At 36.3% G+C, this 24,657-nt stretch overlaps 1 protein-coding gene across 1 annotated transcript in view; it reads right to left on the reverse strand.

Moving 5' to 3' along the window:
* Positions 1 to 709: 709 nt before the first annotated feature.
* SLC38A1 (solute carrier family 38 member 1) overlaps positions 710 to 24,657 on the reverse strand; it is a 177,445-nt gene continuing 153,497 nt past the window's right edge. The window contains exons 12-16 of the mRNA XM_053716738.1: positions 21,387 to 21,487; positions 20,697 to 20,815; positions 15,947 to 16,088; positions 12,577 to 12,677; positions 710 to 4,437 (exon numbers count right to left, since the gene is read on the reverse strand). Coding sequence (XP_053572713.1) covers positions 4,336 to 4,437; positions 12,577 to 12,677; positions 15,947 to 16,088; positions 20,697 to 20,815; positions 21,387 to 21,487 — 565 coding nt within the window. The 3' untranslated portion in view covers positions 710 to 4,335. The remainder of the gene's footprint in view (positions 4,438 to 12,576; positions 12,678 to 15,946; positions 16,089 to 20,696; positions 20,816 to 21,386; positions 21,488 to 24,657) is intronic.

Below are 24,657 nucleotides of genomic sequence, written 5' to 3' on the forward strand. Positions count from 1 at the left end.
ATGATTATCAGATGACCTTAATGATTACTTCACAAGCCTGAACAGCCAATGAATGACTCTAGAGTCATCTCATTTAAATATTTTGGCCTGTGGGCATGCTTCAGGATGGCTTCTGATGACTGGTCTGAAGTCATCGATTACTTCAGAATGACTCCAGGAAGATCATCCTTTATGCCTAGGGTACTTAACAAAGGGCCCTGGTACAATAATGCCTCCCCTCCGAAGGTACCTCAGTAATAATCAAGTGAACATGCTGCATTGTATAATGATGATGAGTATTTATACACAGATAATGACCAGATAGACACTATGTATAAACTATCTGCTATGCACTTGCGCCCTGGTGCCACCAATGACAGCTCCACCCCTGCTGTGCACTTTGCATGAAATATACCTACAAAACAGCTCTCTTACATATGCATGGGCTTGTTCACAAGGGGTCCATCAAATGTTAAACATGGCTAAAGAAACCTTTTTTCTTTAATGCACTTTTCATTGAAAAGTGTCTAGCAACAGAAGGCTGCACAATCTAAGCATGCTATTGCCTTCCATGAAACTGCTGTACTTTCATTACGCAATTGGTTGAGACATCTGTCTGTGAGGAGTTTCACTGAATGTCACTAAAAGAAATGCCCAAAATACCAAAATATAGGCGTATAATAAGGGTTTGTATCAAATTAAAATAATTGTATCAGTGCTTCTCTTCATATGTATGCATATTTTTGGTATTTTTTAATGGTCATCATCGTTATTCTACACCAGAGCTTTCCAAACTTTTCATGTTGGTGAAACACTTTGTAGACCTACATAATTTCGCGACACAGTAATTCAGTTGTACTAGCAAAAAGGAGGTTAAACTAACTTGTTTTAAAAGATACGGACACATACATAACTTATATAATAACAAAATGCATTTACAAGTAACAGTATGTATGTGCAAGAATTAAAAAAAGTTTAATAACACCAATAGCTACTTACTATTTTAATGGGATGTATGAGGTTAATGGGATGAACACAGTTCCAGAATATTTGGTGTAATATTAGATAAAGACACTCGCATTTCATCATCAAGCATTTTTAAGCTTCCACTTCCTATCCATATATCAAGAGCAGGAGCAGCAATGCACTACTGGGAGCTAGTTGCAAAAAAATCACACTGACTTCAGCTCAGCGTTTAAGCTGCCACCCTCAGAGCTCTGTGAGTCCGACTGACTACTGCCCGCACTGCAAACACACTGCTGTCCCACTCCCGCGCTGCAAACACACTGCTGTCCCACTCACTGGCTACACTTGCAGTCACGAGCCAATTAAGGAAACTACACGTGCAGTGAGGAGCCAATGTGCCGCCAAATCCGCCAATGGTAATAGTTTCAGTTCCCACTGAGCTGTGCCAATTGGTTAAGATGATCTATTACCCAATCACGTGTCAACCATGTGATATGTGTAGCAGGCAGGTGGAAAGTCAGAAACCAAAAAACAATAATAAAAAAAAAAATTAATTTAAAAAAATTTGTGCTGAAGCAGGGACACACCTACACACTGCTGCCGACACACAGTTTGGAAAGCACTGTTCTACACTTTAATGCTTTAGTAATGTTTTGCTTATCATATGATTTCCAAAATAATTGTATTAAAGATTTTCTTTATTTTCCTACCCTCCCTATTGCTACTGCAGGAACACATAAAGATTAAAGTAATTGTAAATATTGTATTTCTGGCTAAACTGACAACTATGATAAAATTCACTTTACTTATAAAAATAGATTCTAGAGAAAATGAACTTTGATTAATTTTTGCACCGGTTTTTAGTTTAGGATTCTTAAAATGAAACCAATTAAACTGCCAAAAAAACAAATCCTATGGGGCATATTTATCAAGCTCCGTATGGAGCTTGATGCCCCGTGTTTATGGCGAGCCTGCAGACTCGCCAGAAACAGCAGTTATGAAACAGTGGTCACAAAGACCGCAGCTCCATAACCCTGTCTGCCTGCTCTGAGCAGGCGGACAGACATCGCCGGAAATCAACCCGATCGAGTACGATCGGGTTGATTGACACTCCCCTGCAGGCGGCCCATTGGCTGCGAGTCTGCAGGGGGCGGCGTTGCACCAGCAGCTCTTGTGAGCTGCTGGTGCAATGCTGAATACGGCGCGCGTATTGCTCGCCGTATTCAGCGAGGTCTGGCGGACCTGATCCACAGTGTCGGATCAGGTCCACCAGACCATGATAACTAGAGGCATATGACTCAAGGCGTAACAGCCATAATATACGTCTTACACAATATAAAGATTAGAGAATGTTACACATTAACTTGGGAAAAGTTATTAAAACTGAGTTTTTGTGATTGATACGATTCATTTGCAGATGTATCTTATGATCATTAGATGTTATCTATACAGAAAATAGTCTGCGAAACTGAATATACTGTATTACTTAAAAAGATATCAGCACTGCAAAGGATCTTAATACAAGATACATGTTTTAAAAACATTGAAAACAATAATTTTGTTGCAAGTATTTGCATTGTTTTTCATCTTTGCTTTGAAATTATTACATATTTTTTACAATGTGTTTCAAATGTGGCATCGATTATTAAGGGTCATAAAATATATAACTGAAGTATATAATCTATTTCAAAGCACTTTTCTTTTAAACATTAGGATGCAGAACATTTCTAAACATTCTTGCACAAATAAGGGGGTTTATAATCTAGGTAATGTTAATTTACTCATTGCCACAAATTCTTGTATTCATAATTCATTATATTCATATCTGACCATGTTTGTACTGCTATAGAAATATGTTATAAAATTCTGGGCTATAGTTAAAATAAAACATTAAAGTAAGATGCCAATCCACTACAGCTGATATATTTTTCACAGAAAATAATTGTAAAATGCCTCAAAGGTTCTCAATACCGTCTGGCTAATCAAGTTAACCCCTTATTATTCCGTCGTGGAACTTTTGAGCAAACTGAAGCTGTGTCCTTAAGGGGTTAAATAATTCCTGTACAGTATATGAAAGGAAAGGTATACTGCAAAGGTACAAGCATTAAAAGTGATACATTATTTTCCACCCAGCAATGCATTGCTCCCTAGCATGGTATAAAATTTCAACATTATGAACTAATGTGTGTATATATCTTATCACCAATTTGGCGCAGCCCATGTACTTAAAAAGTACAGTTAAAAAAACATTCACACGTGGCAACCAGCAACTAAACTGGGCCAGTATGTGCAAGTAAAATAAATAATGCAATTCTAAAAAAATAAATAAAATAATAATTGCTGCACTTAATCTTGTGTTGTTTCTTTTGTTATGATCTATGCAGTCTAAACAGAAGGTCAATCTCTCTATGTTCAAAGGCAGAACAAACACATTTCTAAGTAGGTTATTAAACATACCAATATATTATTAAAATAAGATATTATTAGGATTTTAAATCCAATAACTTTCTAGAAATGGTTAATGAATTTAAATATCTGAAGCAGTATTTATTATTGGCAACTAAAATGGATATTGTTACCACTTTGTGGCAAATCTGTGTTTTACTAACATGTTTCTTTTTCAATGTGACTTCCTGTTAAAAGATAAATCAGATGTTTGTTATATATTCTGGTAAGAATTATATGAAATCTAAAAAAAATATTTTGTGATTCAGACAGAACATAACATTTTAAAAAAAGTTTCCAATTTACTTTTATTGAAGCGATACCTAGGTAGCATCTGGAGAACTACATGGCAGGAAATAGTGCTGCCATATAGTGCTCTTGTAAATGGACTATATTCTTGCAAAACTGCTGCCATATAGTGCTCCAGAAATGGACGACTCCTAAGATTACGTCCCTGCTTTTCAATAAAAGAAATCAAGAGAACAAAGAAAAATGATAATAGAAGTAAATTAGAAAGCTTTTTAAAATTGCATGTTCTATTTGAATCATGAAAGAAAAAAAACTTGGGTTTCATATCCCTTTAAGGTCAGAATGCTCCAAACAAGAAAAGTGGGTATATGAATAGAAGTAGTTATTCCACAGGAAACAGATTGGGCTTAACAAGCTGAAACGTAATGCCAGGTATAAAAAAATCTATATGAAATTGTGATATCAAATTGGTACAAAAGGCATAAGATGGCTTTGAAACAGGACAGTTGTTTTGGGGGGCAGGAAAGAATATAAAGCTATATAATTATATTTCTTGTGATAAAAATAAAATGTATTTGTAACATGAAGTTAGAGTAAACCTAAAATCTGATTTTCCCTTCAAATCTGTTGCCTGATTTTGCCCTTGAGACATTGCTTAAGAGATGAAACCGGCTAGTCCTGGCATGTTTGCTGAATTTATGGTTCTTGTTTGGCATCTTCTCCATGCACCCAATCATATATCACGAGAGGGATGCTTACTAAGGAAAACATTGCTCCCAATGTCAGGAAAGCATATGCCTGCAGAAAAAAGACAATATTAACATCAATCTTGTGTGCTAGTTTCAATAGTATGTTTTAAACATTAGATTTCTCATATTATTCAATATTGAAGGTATTAGCTAAAATAGACATTATTGTGGTGTCTATAACAAAATATATTTGTAAATATTTCTTATGAAAATGAAGCATTAATCAAAACTTACTACAAGTGTAAGAATATAAATCCCTGTTCATGTATACGTGTACTTCAGTTGGAAATTAAACAAATATCACCCGTACCGCCTTGCTCTCCTATACACACATATAAACACAACAATAAATAGCACCCACATTTTGCTCTAATACTTACAATGTTTATCATGATAATATAGATATTTTCATAATAATTAAAAAAATAATTAAAAAGCTTGGAAATATGTTGTTAAATCCGTCACTGTATATGACTTTTAATTATATTATTTACCTAGCTTGATCTCTGTTTTCATAATGCTGCATGGGCAACGTTCTTTGTGCACAGATCATGTTATATTTATAGTAAATAACTCGGTGCGGCCTCTTTTAGCCCACACAGGGGTGTATTTTAGCCTAGGTCAACTAGACCTGTGCTTACGGCAGCAGATTTAATAGGATGTGACATTATCCCATTCTACTTATGTGCTCTAAAAATGTTTTATTTTATTTTTTTACAAATAAGGGTGTCTATGACCCCTCTATGCGCTAGATTACAAGTGGTGTGCTATTTAGCACTTTCACTTGAGCGTTAAAACCGCAAGAATTAATCTTTTTTGCCCACAGGTTAGCACTCGTATTACAAGTTGAAAGTAAAAGTTTTGTGCACAAGCGAAACCCAATGTTTTCTAACTAAAGGACTTCGGATTTCAAAACCGTGCTAACTTATTCTCCCCATAGACTTCAATTAACAAAGATTTATCGCTCACGCGCTAACCCAACAGGAGTTATTAATATTTCACATTCCATTATTCTTCAAGTGCAGAAAAAAATATTTTTATTATTAAATATATATTACTATATATACCTATATATCTATTCCTATAGATATATAGGTATAGATATAGTTTACATTATCAGATATATATATATAAATATATATAATATATATTTAATAATAAAAATTAAAACATTTTCTATGTGAAGAACATAGGACTGTAAAATATGCGTACCATGCTTCGGGTTTTCGTACTTTAGATCTGAAACGGTGTAGCGCACAAGAATTCCTTATCTTAAGGCACATTATTATAATATCAAATATTGAATAAAATATTAATAATAATTATGGTTACTGTAAAAACGTTACTCATGTTGGGTTAGCGCACAAGAATTAGTGTATTCCTGTTTGGTTTATGTGCACAAATATTCTGTAGAATATATATATATATATATATTCTAGTAACTATAATAATTATTACTAATGATTAATATTTAATTCAATATTTTATATTTTATATTTTGCCAAAAGATAACTCATTCTTTATGTGCGCTAAGCCGACTTTGCAAAACCCGAAGAACGTTACGTATATTTTACATTCCATTGTTATTAGATAACGTTAATGTAAAATATATAGGAATATATATAGTTATTAGTATATATAGATATATATAGGAATATATTGTCATTTGCTCACTTTGACATGGATCGGTCGGTTCAATTTTATGCAAACTCCCCCAAGACCTACCTAAGTATGCCCAACATAAAATGTATATAGTTTAGATATGACAAGAACAATAAAAAGAGGAAGACTGTACCTCTTTGGTGGCAGATGTTATTGCAGCAGTTGGAATATTGACACTGACAATATTGGCGACTAAGGGCCAGATTACAAGTGGATTGCTAAATATCGCTTTCTAGAAAGCTCTATTTGTGCTCCAATTTGTAATACCAGCGCAAGCAAATGTGCGCTGGAATTACAAGTTCACAGCAATGCGAACGTGACCTTGCGTTCGCATTGCTGGGAAGCATTGCGCTCATAAGCGAGCGATTCTGTAGGCTTCTGGGAGCCTCGTTCTGATGCCATCATTCACAGAATCAGAACATCGCACAGTGAAAGGGGCAAGTAGCGCAGTGATGGCAGCAAACTTAAATATATATGTATATGCTGATATACATATATATTTATGTATTCATATGTATATATACACCTATTAACACATAAATATATAAGCATATACATGTATATATTTACTGGGAACACACAGTTCCCATAGATTGTGATGTAAAGTGCCATTTTTTTTTCTAACACCCCACTCCCACCAACTTTAAAGTCCCAAAACTGCCTAGTGCAGTTTTTATTTTATTTAAAAAAAAAAAAAAAAGCTAGATTTTTTTTTTAAAATAAAAAACTATAATGCCCTCTATTTTGAGGGCATTTAGTGCACTTTTAGAAAAACATAATTTATGCTTACCTGATAAATTTATTTCTCTTGTGGTGTATCCAGTCCACGGATCATCCATTACTTGTGGGATATTCTCCTTCCCAACAGGAAGTTGCAAGAGGATCACCCACAGCAGAGCTGCTATATAGCTCCTCCCCTAACTGCCATATCCAGTCATTCGACCGAAGACAAGCAGAGAAAGGAGAAACCATAGGGTACAGTGGTGACTGTAGTTTAAAATTAAAAAATACCTGCCTTAAAATGACAGGGCGGGCCGTGGACTGGATACACCACAAGAGAAATAAATTTATCAGCTAAGCATAAATTATGTTTTCTCTTGTAAGGTGTATCCGGTCCACGGATCATCCATTACTTGTGGGATACCAATACCAAAGCTAAAGTACACGGATGAAGGGAGGGACAAGGCAGGTACTTAAACGGAAGGTACCACTGCCTGTAAAACCTTTCTCCCAAAAATAGCCTCCGAAGAAGCAAAAGTGTCAAATTTATAGAATTTTGAAAAGGTATGAAGTGAAGACCAAGTCGCCGCCTTGCAAATCTGTTCAACAGAAGCCTCATTTTTAAAAGCCCATGTGGAAGCCACAGCTCTAGTAGAATGAGCTGTAATCCTTTCAGGAGGCTGCTGGCCAGCAGTCTCATAAGATAAGCGGATTATGCTTCTTAGCCAAAACGAAAGAGAGGTTGCCGAAGCCTTTTGGCCTCTCCTCTGTCCAGAGTAGACAACAAACAAGACAGATGTTTGATGAAAATCTTTAGTAGCTTGTAAATAATACTTTAAAGCACGAACCACGTCAAGATTGTGTAATAGACGTTCCTTCTTTGAAGAAGGATTAGGACACAATGATGGAACAACAATCTCCTGATTGATATTCTTATTAGATACCACCTTAGGTAAAAACCCAGGTCTGGTACGCAGAACTACCTTATCTGCATGGAAGATCAGATAAGGAGAATCACATTGTAAGGCAGATAACTCGGAAACTCTACGAGCCGAGGAAATAGCTACCAAAAAAAGAACTTTCCAAGATAAAAGTTTGATATCTATGGAATGAAGAGGTTCAAACGGAACTCCTTGAAGAACTTTAAGAAGCAAATTTAAGCTCCAAGGTGGAGCAACCGGTTTAAACACAGGCTTAATTCTAACTAAAGCCTGACAAAATGCCTGAACGTCTGGAACATCCGCCAGACACTTGTGCAAAAGAATAGACAGAGCAGAAATCTGTCCCTTTAAGGAACTAGCTGACAATCCTTTTTCCAATCCTTCTTGGAGAAAAGATAATATCCTGGGAATCCTGACCTTACTCCATGAGTAGCCCTTGGATTCACACCAATAAAGATATTCACGCCATATCTTATGATAGATTTTCCTGGTGACAGGCTTCCGTGCCTGAATTAAGGTATCAATGACTGACTCGGAGAAGCCACGCTTTGATAAAATCAAGCGTTCAATCTCCAGGTAGTCAGTTTCAGAGAAATTAGATTTGGATGGTTGAAAAGATCTTGAAGCAAAAGGTCCTGTCTCAGCGGCAGAGTCCATGGTGGAAAGGATGACATGTCCACCAGATCTGCATACCAAGTCCTGCGTGGCCACGCAGGCGCTATCAAGATCACTGATGCTCTCTCCTGCTTGATTTTGGCAATCAGACAAGGGAGCAGAGGAAACGGTGGAAACACATAAGCCAGGTTGAAGGACCAAGGCGCTGCTAGAGCATCTATCAGCGTTGCCTTGGGGTCCCTGGACCTGGATCTGTAACAAGGAAGTTTGGCGTTCTGGTGAGACGCCATGAGATCCAGTTCTGGTTTGCCCCAATGATGAATCAATTGTGCAAACACCTCCGGATGGAGATCCCACTCCCCCGGATGAAAAGTCTGTCAACTTAGAAAATCCGCCTCCCAGTTCTCTACACCTGGGATATGGATAGCTGATAGGTGGCAAGAGTGAATCTCTGCCCAGCGAATTATCTTTGAGACTTCTAACATCGCTAGGGAACTCCTTGTTCCCCCTTGATGGTTGATGTAAGTCGTTACAATTGTCCAATCTGGCCTGCGAAAGGTCATACCTTTGGACAGATGGACCCGAGATAGCCACCAGAGAAGAGAATCCCTGGTCTCTTGATCCAGATTTAGTAGAGTTCCCAGAAAGGATACTCTTGTGAGAGGGGATAGAGAACTCTTTTCTTCGTTCACTTTCCACCCATGCGACCTCAGAAATGCCAGAACTATGTCCGTATGAGACTTGGCAATTTTGAAATTTGACGCCTGTATCAGAATGTTGTCTAAATAAGGGGCCACTGCTATGTCCCGCGGCCTTAGGACCGTCAGAAGTGACCCCAGAACCTTTGTAAAGATTCTTGGGGCTGTAGCTAACCCAAAAGAGCTACAAACTGGTAATGCCTGTCTAGGAAGGCAAACCTGAGATACCGATGATGATCTTTGTGTATCGGAATGTGAAGATACGCATCCATTAAATCCACTGTAGTCATGTATTGACCCTCCTGGATCATAGGCAGGATGGTACAAATAGTCTCCATCTTGAATGATGGGTCCCTGAGAAATTTGTTTAAGATCTTGAGATCTAAGATTGGTCTGAAGGTTCCCTCTTTTTTGGGAACCACAAACAGATTTGAATAGAATCCTTGTCCCTGTTCCTCCTTTGGAACTGGGTGGATCACTCCCATAACTAGGAGGTCTTGAACACAGTGTAAAAATGCCTCTCTCTTTATCTGGTTTGTAGATTATTGTGAAAGGTGAAATCTCCCTTTTTTCAGGAGAAGCTTTGAAGTCCAGAAGATATCCCTGGGATACAATTTCCAACGCCCCGGGATCCTGGACATCTCTTGCCCAAGCCTGGGCGAAGAGCGAAAGTCTGCCCCCTACTAGGTCCGTTACCGGATAGGGGGCTGATACTTCATGCTGTCTTAGGGGCAGCAGGCTTTTTGGCCTGCTTCCCTTCGTTCCAGGTCTGGTTAGGTCTCCAGACCGACTTGGACTGGGCAAAAGTTCCCTCTTGTATTGCATTAGAGGAAGTTGATGCTGCACTCGCCTTGAAGTTTCGAAAGGCACGAAAAGTAGACTGTTTGGCCCTTGATTTGGACCTATCCTGAGGAAGGGCATGACCTTTTCCTCCAGTGATATCAGAAATGATCTCCTTCAAACCAGGCCCGAATAGGGTTTGCCCCTTGAAGGGAATGTTAAGCAGCTTAGACTTTGAAGTAACGTCAGCTGACCATGATTTAAGCCATAGCGCCCTGCGCGCTTGAATAGCAAAACCAGAATTTTTAGCCGTTAGTTTAGTCAAATGAACAATGGCATCAGAAACAAAAGAATTGGCTAGCTTAAGTGCTCTAAGCTTGTCAAGTATGTCATCCAATGGGTTCTCTACCTGTAAAGCCTCTTCCAGAGACTCAAACCAGAAAGCCGCAGCAGCAGTGACTGGGGCAATGCATGCAAGGGGCTGTAGAATAAAACCTTGTTGAATAAACATTTTCTTAAGGTAACCCTCTAACTTTTTATCCATTGGATCTGAGAAAGCACAACTGTCCTCGACAGGGATAGTAGTACGCTTAGCTAGGGTAGAAACTGCTCTCTCCACCTTAGGGACTGTCTGCCATAAGTCCCGTGTGGTGGCATCTATTGGAAACATTTTCTTAAAAATAGGAGGGGGATAGAATGGCACACCTGGTCTATCCCATTCCTTAGTAATAATTTCTGTAAACCTTTTAGGTATTGGAAAGACATCAGTGCACACCAGCACTGCATAGTATTTGTCCAATCTACACAATTTTTCTGGCACTGCAATTGTATCACAGTCATTCAGAGCAGCTAAAACTTCCCAGAGCAGCACGCGGAGATGTTCAAGCTTAAATTTAAATGTAGACATATCAGAATCAGGTTGAATCTTTTTCCCTGAGTCAGAAACATCACCCACAGAAAGAAGCTCTCCTTCCTCAGCTTCTGTATATTGTGAGGGAGTATCAGACATAGCTCTTAAAGCGTCAGTATGCTCTGTATTTCTTCTAACTCCAGAGCTATCTCGCTTTCTTCTAAACCCAGGTAGTCTGGATAATACCGCTGACAGTGTATTATCCATGACCGCTGCCATGTCTTGTAAAGTAAACGCTATGGGCGCACTAGATGTACTTGGCGCCATTAGAGCGTGAGTCCCTTGAGCGGGAGTCAAAGGGTCTGACACGTGGGGCGAGTTAGTCTGCATAACTTCCCCCTCATCAGATTCCTCTGGTGATAAATTTGGTACACATTCTAAGAGAGGGTTCCACCATGGCTTTTAAACAGACTAGCAATGAGACCAGCAAGCTTGGAAAACACTTTAAATCAAGTTAACAAGCAAAAAATAAAAACGGTACTGTGCCTTTAAGAGAAACAATTTTTGTCAGAATTTGAAAAACAGTGAAAAAAAGCAGTAAATCAAACTAAATTTTTACAGTGTGTATAATAAGCTAACAGAGCATTGCACCCACTTGCAAATGGATGATTAACCCCTTAGTTCAAAAAACGAATCAAAAAAATGATATAGACGTTTTTTAACAGCACACCCAACTGCCACAGCCTTTCTGTGGGCCTACCTTCCCCAACAAACGATTTTGGAAAGCCTAAGAGCCCTTGAGAGAGGTCCTATATCATTCAGGGCACTCCTGGAGGAAGCTGGATGTCTCCGTCTGTAAAAGTTACTGCGCAAAAAAGCGCTAAATTAGGCCCCTCCCACTCATAGTAACACAGTGGAAAGCCTCAGGAAACTGTTTCTAGGCAAATTTAAGCCAGCCATATGGAAAAAAACTAGGCCCCAATAAAGTTTTATCACCAAAGTATATATAAAAACGTTTAAACATGCCAGCAAACGTTTTATATTGCAAATCTATAAGAGTATTACCTCAGAAAGTAAGCATGATACCAGTCTTTATTAAATCACTGGATTCAGGCTTACCTTACATAAATCTGGTATCAGCAGCATTTTCTAGGATTCACATCTTCTAGAAAAAAATTTAACTGCACATACCTCATAGCAGGATAACCTGCATGCCATTCCCCTGCTGAAGTTACCTCTCTCTTCAGTCATGTGTGAGAACAGCAATGGATCTTAGTTACAACCTGCTAAGATCATAGAAATCACAGGCAGATTCTTCTTCTATTTTCTGCCTGGGACAAAATAGTACAACTCCGGTACCATTTAAAAATAACAAACTTTTGATTGAAGTAAAAAACAAACTACGTTACACCACTTTCCTCTTACTACCTCCATGCTTGTTGAGAGTTGCAAGAGAATGACTGGATATGGCAGTTAGGGGAGGAGCTATATAGCAGCTCTGCTGTGGGTGATCCTCTTGCAACTTCCTGTTGGGAAGGAGAATATCCCACAAGTAATGGATGATCCGTGGACTGGATACACCTTACAAGAGAAATTAACCAGAGATTGGATCTCTGGTTAATTTTCTGAGCGCTAATTGCTACCACAAGCTCACGTTAGCAATAACCAGCCATTTGTAATGGTTGGTCGATTATTGCGCACCAGCAAACAGGCAAATTTGCCCGTTTGTGGGAGCGCAATAATTTAGTGCTCCACTTGTAATCTAGCCCAAAATGTTATGGGCTGAGAACATACCAAGTTATCAGCACCATTACAATGCTGTTTAACAATAAGGCGTATCATTTGTCTTAAGACAGGTGGGTGACAACATTGTAGATAGGGTTAGGACAATGGTTAAGCGTTTTTACAATTTTAAGGCTTACCCACATACGGTCTTTAAAAAATAATCCCTCTGAATCTTTAGTGATTTTTAAATACAAAGATGCAGGAAGAATGAAGATCAACATGTTGGCAGATGTAACACCTAAAAATAACATAAATAAATAACTACACATAAGCACATACAAATAAATACAGTGATATTAAAGGGACTTTAAAACCAAAAATTTTCTTTCATGATTCTGGTACAGAATACAATTTTAAACAATATTTCAATTTACTTCTTTTATCTAATTTGCTTCATTTTTTAGATATCCTTTGTTGAAGAAATAGCAATGCACACGGGTGAGCCAATCACACAAGGCATCTATTCACAGCCACCAGAAGCTACTGAGCATATCTAGATATGCTTTTAATCAAATAATATCAAGAGAATGAAGCAAATAAAATAATAGAAGTAAATTAGAAAGTTGTTTAAAATTACATGTTCTTGCTGAATCATGAAAGAAAAAAATTGGGTTTAATGTCCCTTTTTAATATATGCTTTTCACAGATCTTAACATGATAGTGTTATGGTTTTACATGATTATTTTAAATTAAGGTGTTCTCCACTATGTTCGTGTTTTGCAGTTGCAGAACTAGTGCACGGAATTTTAAAAACAAAATATTAACTGTAAAAGAATCTTCAGTATAAACACCAGGGCTTGACAAACGCTGAGGGCCACAGAGCCACACAGACACCTGTATTCACCTGAAATAAGCAATGCTTTACCAATATGCACATACATATTTGTACTGGGCCCTCAAACAGAACAGAGATAATCTAGAGAGATGATCTAGAATCAGACAGGAGAATCAATCTCTACTCCAGCTTCAGAATATCTTAATGGTTTCAGTACAGAAATAAACTGGAAAAGTATAAAAGGCAGAGGAGGGCTATTTCCTGACATACCAGCCTTAGATGGGGTAATCATGTCATAAAGGGATATTAAACAGTGTTCCTTTGGTAAAAACAAATATGTTAAATCAAAGTAAATATAAAATAGTGTAAATAACAGCAAATAACTTACCTGTTTTCTTGCAAAATTAGCAGTGTAGCCACTGCCCACAGTGTTTTAAAGGGACAGTCAACACAATTTTTTTATTGTTTAAAAGGATAGATAACGCCTTTACTACTCATTCCCCAGCTTTGCACAACCAACATGGTTATATTAACATACTTTATAACCTTTAAACCTGTAAATTTCTGTCTGTTTCTAAGTCCCTAAAGACAACCCCATGGTCACATGCTTTTGTATTTGCTTTTCACATCAGGGGAAGCTAGTTCGTGTGAGCCATATAGATAACATTGTGCTGATGCCGTGGATTCTAACAACACATCACTAAATGGCTTAAATGCAAGTCAATAGATAAAGTCATGTGATCAGGGGGCAGTCAGAAGATGCTTAGCGATAAGATGATGCTTACAAGGTAATCATAGAGGTAAAAAGTGTATTAATATAACTATGTTTTCTGTGTAAAACTGGGGAATGGGTAATAAAGGGATTATCTATCTTTTAAAACAATAAAAAAAATTTGAGTTGACTGTCCCTTTAAGAGCAAAGGAATGAGCAAATCTGACTCCCTGTTATCTTATCTATTCACTAGTCTAGAAGTTTTATGACATCAGGCTAAGATAAACCTTCCTAGAAAGGCCTCCTCCTCCTTGTAGGACTGTAGCAGGAAGCACAAATGTAGTGTAAAAAATATGTAAATAAAAGGTAGAATCCATTTAAATAGATGACTAATACATATTGCAATGATTTCTATTAAAGGGACAGTTCACCCAAAAACTTTCTCCCCTTTAAATTATTCCCAATGATCCTTTTTACCTGCTAGAGTGTATTAAATTGGTTGCAAGTAGCTCCTTTACTCATATTTCAGCATTTGAAATAGCTGATTTAGCTTGCGGTTTCCCAACCTATACTGAAAGTTTTGATACTGGCGTATACGCTATTGACAAGCCTAAGTAAACACAGCCAGCAGAAGAAGTTACACCCTCAGTGGGGGCATGATAGTTAAGTAATAAAATGATAATTTTCCATTGTTCTCTCTATGTATTGAGCATTGGTGTTCCAGACAAATATAAGATAAGGAAGCAAGTCTATGTACATAAAAGTGATAACATAATGAGATCTGATATTACCTGAAGCTCAACCCATTGTAATAGGCTGTGGTTTCAAAGCACAAAACCAGCTACTTCAGATACACAAATAAACCTGAAAATGCAATTTCTCAAATATTTTATACTCTGCAGTTGGTATAACAAGTCATTTAAAATACATTTATGGAAAAACAATTTTACAGTGTACTGTCCCTTTAAGTATAAGCAACTGCTTAGTGCTTTTTTTATTACAACAATGAAATAGACTGTTTAGCATCCATTTAAAGCACAGCAAGAAAATATATCAGATGCACACAAACAAACTGCACTTTCCAAATATGTTATTTAAAGCTCTCTAGATATTTGATGGGCAATGTGTATGTGTGTATGAGTGTGTGTGTGTGTAAGTGTGTAAGTGTGTTTATGTGTGTGTGTGTGTGTAAGTGTGTGTGTATGTGTAAGTGTGGGTGTGTGTCTAAGTAAGTGTGTGTATATATGTGTGTGCAAGTGTGTGTATGTGTATGTGTGAAAATATGTGTGTAAGTGTGTGTGTGTGTAAGTGTGTGCGTGCGTATATATAAGTGTGTATGTGTAAGTGTGTATGTGTAAGTGTTGTGTATTTGTAAGTATGTATGTGTAAGTGTGTGTGTGTGTAAGTGTAATGTATGTATAAGTATTTATGTGTAAGTGTGTGTATGTGTAATGTAAGTGTATATGTAAGTGTGTTTGTGTAAGTGTGTATGTGTATATGTGTGTAAGTGTGTGCGTGCGTGTGTGTGTGTATATGTAAGTGTGTATGTGTAAGTATGTATGTGTAAGTGTGTATATGTGTGTGTGTGTAAGTGTGTATGTGTAAGTGTGTGTATGTGTAAGTGTGTGTAAGTGTGTATATGTGTGTGTGTAAGTGTGAGTGTGTAAGTGTAAGTGAGTGTGTTTGTGTAAGTGTATGTATGTGTATGTGTAAGTGTGTGTATATATGTGTAAGTGTGTGTATATATGTGTAAGTGTGTGTATATATGTGTGTGTGTGTTTATATGTGTGTTAAAGGACTGAGATGGGGAAAGTGGACTGGAGATAGAATACAGTTGTTGCATTTGGGCAAAATATAGTTTAACTGTTTACTGGTATTAAACCTGTGGACTTGTTGCTGCTTCAGATAATATGAAGAAAGCCCATGTGAAGCACTGAGGGTCAGATGCAACCCTGGCCTACCAGCTTGCTCACCACTTATCTAGATTATGAGGCTTTCAGATTTCAAAACAATACTTTACCTACTACACCGAAGATGTCCTTCATTGATGGTATGAAAATAACCAGTAGGTCAATCAAAGCTAGAAGAATTATAGTAACTATTAAATGCTGCCAAAAGTTGTACTTGGTTTTTCTTGCTAATTCAAACAATGAAGAACGAACCTTGGGAAAAAAAGAGAAATAAAAATGAATCAATCTTCCAAATTGATAAATCTTAAAGGGACAATGTACTATGTCAAGTTGTTGATGAGTTAATTGTATTCAAAGCAGCTGCAAAAACAACCATTCAGTTCGGCTGTGCTCTCTCATCCTCCACCGAGGTGTTGATTTCTGCTGCAGCCTTTTGTTTACATAACTTTTTTATAACCAATACTGCATTAATGACATTTTTATTAAAAGTTGTAGTCTCAACGGGCAAAATCATTTACTTCAAATGACAGAATAAAGGTAAAGGAACTATTTGTTCAGCTTGCTGTTGTTGTTTCTAAGTCTAACTTTCATCAAAGGATTTTAAGAAAACAAAACAAATGTGGTGATATATAATGAAAACATTGTTTAAAATGATATGCTGTACCTGAAACATAAAACTTTAATATTGACTTTACTGTTTCTTTATGTCGATTTCAATTACAAAACAAATCATTACCTGTTTCCAATATCAAATGTATCGGCTTGAAATAAAATTTTCATTGGAAAATATATGAAAATCTTATTTGCATGCTAGTTGTGTAAGGCATCCCTGAAATCTGTATTGACTCCTTTTTATGATTTTACACCTTCTTTTCAGAGGAAATTTTCTTATTGCAAATTAAGAATATATCCAAGACTGCATATTTCAAAATATTCACATCAACATTTTTCTGTGAGCCAAACAGTATAGACTTTGAGCAGACTAATTGCTAGAGGGAAATTTGTTTGCCCAGTTAGTCTAATCTGTTAATACCTACATATTGTTGATAGTATTAATGTAGTAGAAAGATGCAACAGACTTTTATCATAAGAAATATGTTCAATATACAGAGGAACATAATGTACAGCAACTCAAGCTATTATAGATAGGTTTCATTGGATCCCACCATCTATTTGTCTGTCCATAAATCATCCATAATTTAAAGGGACGTTTTACTAAAGAATGATCTACCCTTCATATGGAAGAGAAGTGTTTAAACATGTTTAAATACTGCTTTTTCATGCAGCTCCTGAGCAGGACCCATTCTGTGATCCAATGAGTCGCAGCGGTTGCATGACCACACTATCCTGCTCTGGGCTGTTTCACAGAGGTTAAAAACATAAGACTCTGTAGAAACAATTTTAAATGGAGTCAAGAGTTTTGAGTCTGTAAAAATGTACTGACTGACCTTGATGTAAAATCTTAAGAAAATACTATTTTATGGTGAAATAAAACTCCAACAAATGTCATCAAGCATATTTAAAGTGATGGTAAATCCTAGCATTTGTGAAACGCTAGGATTTACCAGTGGAACAAAAAAAGGGGACTTTAAATCATGAAGCATAAAATACTTCATGCTGAAAGTTCCTTTATTTGTTTAAAGAGTTTGCTGCACTGTGCTCCTCAAGCAGCCCACGCTGTTTTGCTGTGAGGTGATGTTTCCACCTCTTAGCAAATAGCCGTGCAGCCCAGCTGGTGCCAAGCCGGATAGCCCGCATGGCTATTGGCTAAGAGGTAGAAACGTCACCTCTCAGCAAAATAGCGTTCTGCTGTGGACTGCCTGCGGCACTCAGCACGGCGATGCTTCAAACAAATAAAGGAACTTTCAGCATGAAGTATTTTATACTTCATGACTGAAAGTCCCCTTTATTTGTTCCAATGGTAAATCCTAGAGTTTCACAAACGTTAGGATTTAAGATCACTTTAAAGGGACATTAAGCCCCCAAAAATTATAATTACAATTTTAAACAACATTCCAATTTACTTCTATCATCTAATTTGCTTCATTCTTTAGATATCTTTTGTTAAAGAAATAACAGTGCACACGTGTAAACCAATCACATGAGGCATCTATGTGCAGCCACGAATCAGAAGCTACTGAGCCTATCTAGATATGCTTTTCAGGTAAGAATATCAAGATAATGAAGCAAATTAGATAATAGAAGTAAATTAGAAAGTTGCTTAAAATGGTATTCTCCATCTGAATCATGAAAGAAAAAAATGTGGGTTTAATGTCCCTTTAAAGTGACAGTCAAGTCAAAATTAAACTTTCATGATTTAGCTAGGGCATGCAATTTTAAACTTTACAATTTACTTTTATCATAAAATTTGCTTTGTCCTCTTGACATTATTTGTTGAAAGTTAAACCTAGGTAGGCTCATATGCTAATTTGTAAGCCCTTGAAGGCCGTCTCTTATCTCAGTGCATTTTGACAGTTTTTCAGTTAGATACTGCTAGTCTATATGTGGTATATAGAAAACAGCGTGCTCACTCCTGTGGAGTTATTTATGAGTCAGCACTGATTGACTAAAATGCAAGTTTGTCAAATGAACTGAAATAAGGTGGCAGTCTACAGAGGCTTAGATACAAGGCAATCACAGAGGTAAAAAGTGTATTAATATAACAGTGTTGGTTATGCAAAACTGGGGAATGGGTAATTAAGGGATTCTCTATCTTTTTAAACAATAGACATTTTCAAGTAGACTGTCCCTTTAACAGCACTATTTAGTTATGTTTAGAATCTGCTCATAATATTTATTCTATTTTTGTTATACCCAATACTGGATTTTCAATAAAAAGTAGCCTGATGATTCACATACTGGGGATGAAATGTCTTACAGTACCATTTACTGTACTTATACATACTGAGGTTTTATGAAGGAGTCAGTTTAAAATAAAAAAATTGAACGGTTTGAAGTAAAATGTTTTGAGCTCTGACTCTACAATCCTGGTTAATCAAAGCGTTGTCCTGCTGGGATAAAAACTATAGTGCAGACTTCACAGGGGCTGAACTCACTGAATGCTTTTAGAAAAAGGGCTGGACCTGGAAGTCCCAGAGAGATGAGAGATGCCTCCCATAAAGCTCATTGCTCAGGAGAGATGATCTAAAATAATGATCCTCTAACATTCTGAGATCTCTCAAAAGAGAGGAAAATGTTGTTATACTTATTAAAAGGGCATTCCCTGCATAAGGGTTACATTTTGTGCTTTATATTTTATATTACTTTACACTTTATATTGTGTTCTTTATGTTTTATTACATTTACATTTTGCACTTTATATTTTGTATTTTAATGTATTTGAATTCTGTAAACAGCAAGGATTTCACAAATTATGATTATGCTTTCAAGGTTTCTGTGTTACTTTAACAAATTAGGATCATACTTTGCATATTTCTGTATATCTTTTTCATATAACATTGCACTTTGTATTTGCTCTATTGTCAAATAAAACAGACAGATGCAGAAATTGGGAGGGACAGGGGAGATCCCTGTTGCTGAACAGGGGAGTTCTCATGGTATGTCTCACAATTCTCATAAAATGCTCTAAGGATTTTACACAAGCTGGTCTCAGTGATTTATCTTGTCAGCAGTATTCTGCATTCTATGGCAGGCATCTTTCATCTCTCTGGGACTTCCAGGTTCCACACTTTTTCTTACAAAATTCAGTGAGCTCAGCAATTGTGAAGTCTGCACTATAAATTATTTTCAAAATAGAGAATCTTTGATCATTGGACCCATAAAAAATAATAAAGCTCTCTGGGAAACTGAATCTGTCATTTTTATTTTAAATAGAACCAATACAAAGTGCAATGTAATTAGTAAAAGATACACATACAAAGTATGACCCTAATTGTCAAAGCATAATTAGAATTTGTAAAATCCCTTTCCTAAATACACTGATGTATATAGAATCTAAATGCATCAAAATATAAACTTGAAATAAGTGAAAAGATTAAAGGGACAGTCTACGCCAGAATTTTTATTGTTTAATATGATAGATAATCCCTTTATTACCCATTCCCCAGTTTTGCAAAAGCAATACTGTTGTATTAATATAGGTTTTACCTTTGTTATTTACCTTATTTCTAAGCCTCTGCGTAATGTCCCCTTATCTAATTTATTTTGTCAGACATGCACTTTAGCCAATCAATGCTGACTCTTAAGCAACTCCACAGGAATGAGCACAATTTTATCTATATGGCACACATGAACTAAATATGTCTAACTGGCTTAGAAAATAGCATATAAGCTTATCTATGTTTAGTTTTCCACAAAGAATACCAAGAAAGCAAAGCAAATGTGAGGATAAAAGTAAATTGGAAAGTTGTTTAAAATTGGATGCCCTATCTGAATCATGAAAGTTTAATTTAACTAGACTGTCCCTTTAAATGTAATAAAACTTAAAGGACATAATATGAAATGTAAAGTAATATTAAAATACAAAGCACAAAGTGTAAATGTAATAAAACCCCTATGTGATGCAGTGGGCTTGTCTATCCTTCACATACAGAAATGAAGGGAATGCCCTGCCCTTGGAGAAGTATAGAAAAATCAACCTTTTTAGAATCTCGTGAAGGGATCTTGCAGTGCTGGAGGATCATTTAATATCATCTCATCTGGGAGGAGAGATTTAGAACTTGAGGTCCATAGACTTACTAATGCAAAAATGAATGCTCTAACAAATTAGAGTGCTTTAATTTTACATTGCCCTTTAAGTATTTCTCAACTGGTTATAACTATTTGTGTTTTTGCCTACAGAAAATATTTCACAGTTCACAGATTGTTGCTTGTCCATAAAGCAACAATATTTTTACTTACAGTGAAAAATAGCACAGGCACTGTGAGAATGACAGCGATAATGACGGCAAGACGCACAGTCAAGATGAGAACATCCTTTTTATTCTGGTATGTATGAAGAAGCTCGGAGTGAACATTGCCTATAGAAGAGAGCATTCATAAGAGCACATCAGCAAACAAGCAGTCAGTGACCGAACAGGGATTCCCTAATGGTAGCTTTCATTTGTTTCAAAGCAAATGTTAATCTTCCACTGCAGAAGATTAGTACTAATGGTGATGCAAAATCCTATGCTCAGAAAGTAAAGCTGCTGATGTCATGTGACATTTTATGTCATGTGGCATTTTATGTCATGTGGCATTTTATGTCATGTGGCATTTTATGTCATGTGGCATTTTATGAGGAAACATTTACAAGCAGAGTACAGTTTGCACATCATAATTGTGATGTCAATAATTTTCAGAAACAAAATTAGCTGAAGAGAAAGATTATATATTATTAGATACATATTACATGAGATCATGTTTTTAGATTTTTTTGTGCAAATAAAACATTTGTGACATTGATTAGAAACTTTTTTTTCTATTAGATTTCTTTATTCACTATAAGCTCCTCTTTATAAAACATGATGTGCAAATGGACATCAAAAAGTGATATTGTTAAAACATGCATTAGTGTATGTACATGACATAAAAGAAAGTTATTTTACTTACTGTAAAATGTCAAATAGCCAAAAAGTGCAGTCACAAGATACATTACAAACATGGCAAAGAAGGATATATTTGAGACCAACTGCATTCTTTTCTGGGAACGACTGAAATAAACAAAATTAAAAACACAAGTAAGGAAAAAGTTTGAATAGATTGGTTATATATGTGGGTATGAAATAATAGTTATTGTTTTTTTACAATTGTATTTAATAAAGAGATATTCTAGTCCTTTAAGAGGTGGTTAAAGAGAAAGCAAATCCAGACAATATTCTATCATGCATATGAATGGAGCACTATAGAATTATGTTATAATTATTCTTGCATAAAAAAGATTAATTTAAAGTTGTTTATTTTGATTTTGAAACTCACTGGAAGTGAAAGTGAACCTTAAAGGGATACTAAACCCAATTTTTTTTCTTTCATTCAGTCAGATACAGCATGCAATTTTAAGCAACTTTCTAATTTACTCCTATTATCAATTTTTCTTTGTTATCATGTTATCTTTATTTGAAAAAGCAGGAATATAAGCTTAAGAGCCAGCCCATTTTTGATTCACTACCTGGGTAGCGCTTGCTGATTGGTGGATAAATGTAGCAAACCAATCAGCAAGCTGTACACAGGTGCTGAACCAAAAATCGTCCAGCTCATAACCTTACATTCTTGCTTTTTCAAATAAAGATAGCAAGAGAAGGAAGAAAAATTGATAATAGGAGTAAATTAGAAAGTCGCTTAAAACTGCATGCTCTATCTGAATCATGAAAGAAAAATGTGGGTGTAGTATCCCTTTAATGGGACATTAAGCACTAAAGAAATGCTAGATAGAATGATGCGGTCATAAAAAGATCATTCTGAGAATAACATGTAGATGCATTTTTTAAAGTTTCATTAGTTGTTTAAATATTGACAAAATAAGTGTAAAGTTTTAGTGTCTATAAAACAATGGGAGCTGCCATATTGTTACTTAGGTTACCTTCTCTGCTGTGGCCAATTAGAGACAGTTATAAATAGGTGCAGCCAATGGATTTGTGGAATATAACAGTATTCTGCACTTCCATTTCTAACAGGATTTCAGAGCACCAGTATTTTAAATATTACAGCTGTTCAGAGCACCAGTGGGGTTTGTATCATGTCAGCAATTACCAAAATTGAGTCTTTACCAGATGGTACAAGCACCTTAGGCTCTCTGAGAAAAATGCTGTGTGTAAAATGCTGGGGCACGGTCCATACTTAAATACACATTTATAACAGCTATAGCTTTTATTAGAAGCATTTTTGCTAATACTATAATGTGACCATATTGCCGCTTTAAAACGTGACACATATGAAAAATACATGTCAGGGATCTTATAATGGAACATTATTCAAAACATTTCTTTAAACAGCCCTGACATATGTATTTTTCATATGTGTCCCTTTTTAAAGCGGCAATATGGTCACCCTACTAATACATGTATATTACTAAAATGCTTCTATTCAAAACTGAAAAGCATCCATGTGGATTCCAGTTTTAGCTGGAATGTCCCTTTAATATCTGATTGCTGGCTGGCTAATATGCAGATCCTGCACGTTTTGGTAGATGGTGAAGCACCCCTCAAGAACTAAACCATTTTTTTTCTCAGTACAGAATTCTTTGTTTTACAAACATTTTAAATGTCCTCTCTTAGATACAACAAAGAAAAAAAATAGGTCTGTCCCAATATGCTTAAAAAGCACATGTCCTTCCTTCCTACCGATCTCCTGTTCTTGAAAGTGCTGAAGAGACCACTGCTTCCATAACTTTTAATGGTATTCCAAATGCACTCTCCAGTGACTTACTGTTATATGTGCATGTGAATGTGTACTGTAGCCAATCTAGGGCCAGATTACAAGTGGAGCGTTATTTAAAGCTTCCGCTCGAGCGTTAGCTGCGCTAGAAGTAACCTTTTTGTGCGGGTCAAGTTGTGCTCGTATTATGAGTTGAAAATAAGCAGTTTTCGCTTGCTTGCTAACTGGAGAAGCGCAAAAAGCCGAACTACAATATTGTGCGCGCAATAACGTATTCCCCCAAAGAAGTCAATGAAGCAAAAAAAGTGGGGAAAAGTGGGGGGAAGAACCTAACACCCAACTTGCGCGCAAACCCGATTGCATATTCTCAAGTGCACTAACCCAACATGAAAATATGAATATTTTACATTCCATTATTCTTCACTTAGAAGAAAATAATCTATTTATTCATAAATGCATATTTCTACATATATCTGATGATATTTTGTACAATCTATAGTTATACCTATATATATATATATATATATAAAATTATATATAGGTATAACTATATTATTATTATCATCATTTATTTGTATAGCGCCACCAAATTCCGTAGTGCTGGGTACAGTAATAGGGGTATACAATGACAAGAATTTGTGATAAAATACAAAACATAACACAACTGAACAAATCTAGTACAGGAGGAAGAGGGCCCTGCTCCAGAGAGCTCACAGTCTACAGGTTTAGGGTGCCGAGACATAAGGTTGGGGTAGCTTGTCAAATCGGTTGTAGTTGCAACAGTGAGTCAGGCAGTTCATGTATTGGTTTGGTTAGGATGAGAGATGGAGGAAAGATGGTAAGCCTCTCTGAATAGGTGGGTTTTCAAGGAGTGTCTGAAGCTATACAAGTTTGGAGACAGTCTTATGGAGTGGGGTAGAGAGTTCCAGAGGACAGGATCAGCACGTGCAAAGTCTTGGAGACGGGAGTGGGACGTAGAGATAACAGGAGTGTAGAGACGTAGGTCAGAGGTTGATCGAAGAGGGCGGGATGGGGAATATTTCACGATGAGAGAGGAAATATAGTTGGGAGTTAGACTGTTGAGTAGTTTGTAAATTAGGGTTAATACTTTAAATTGTATTCTGGAGTGTATGGGGATCCAGTGTATACAGATATATATATATAGGAATATCTATTTATAAATATATAGAACATACTCTGCTATGTGCAGAACATAGGAATGTGAAATATTTACAGTAAATACATAGTTAAAAAAAAACTGTATTAATGAATAAATGAATATTGCATAAATATACAGTATATTGCATAAATTGTATACAGTATATGTCCATATATGTGTACTAGGGTTGCACCAATACCATTTTTCTAAGACCGAGTACAAGTACCGATACTTTTTTTCAAATACTCACCGATACCAATTACCGATACTTTTTTTTAATGTCATGACAGTTTACCAAGCACAATACAGAATAATGATTTAAGATCGCTTCTTTATAATTATGAACTGTAT

The sequence above is a fragment of the Bombina bombina genome, chromosome 6, assembly GCF_027579735.1.
Source record: "Bombina bombina isolate aBomBom1 chromosome 6, aBomBom1.pri, whole genome shotgun sequence".
Taxonomy (NCBI): Eukaryota; Metazoa; Chordata; class Amphibia; order Anura; family Bombinatoridae; genus Bombina; species Bombina bombina.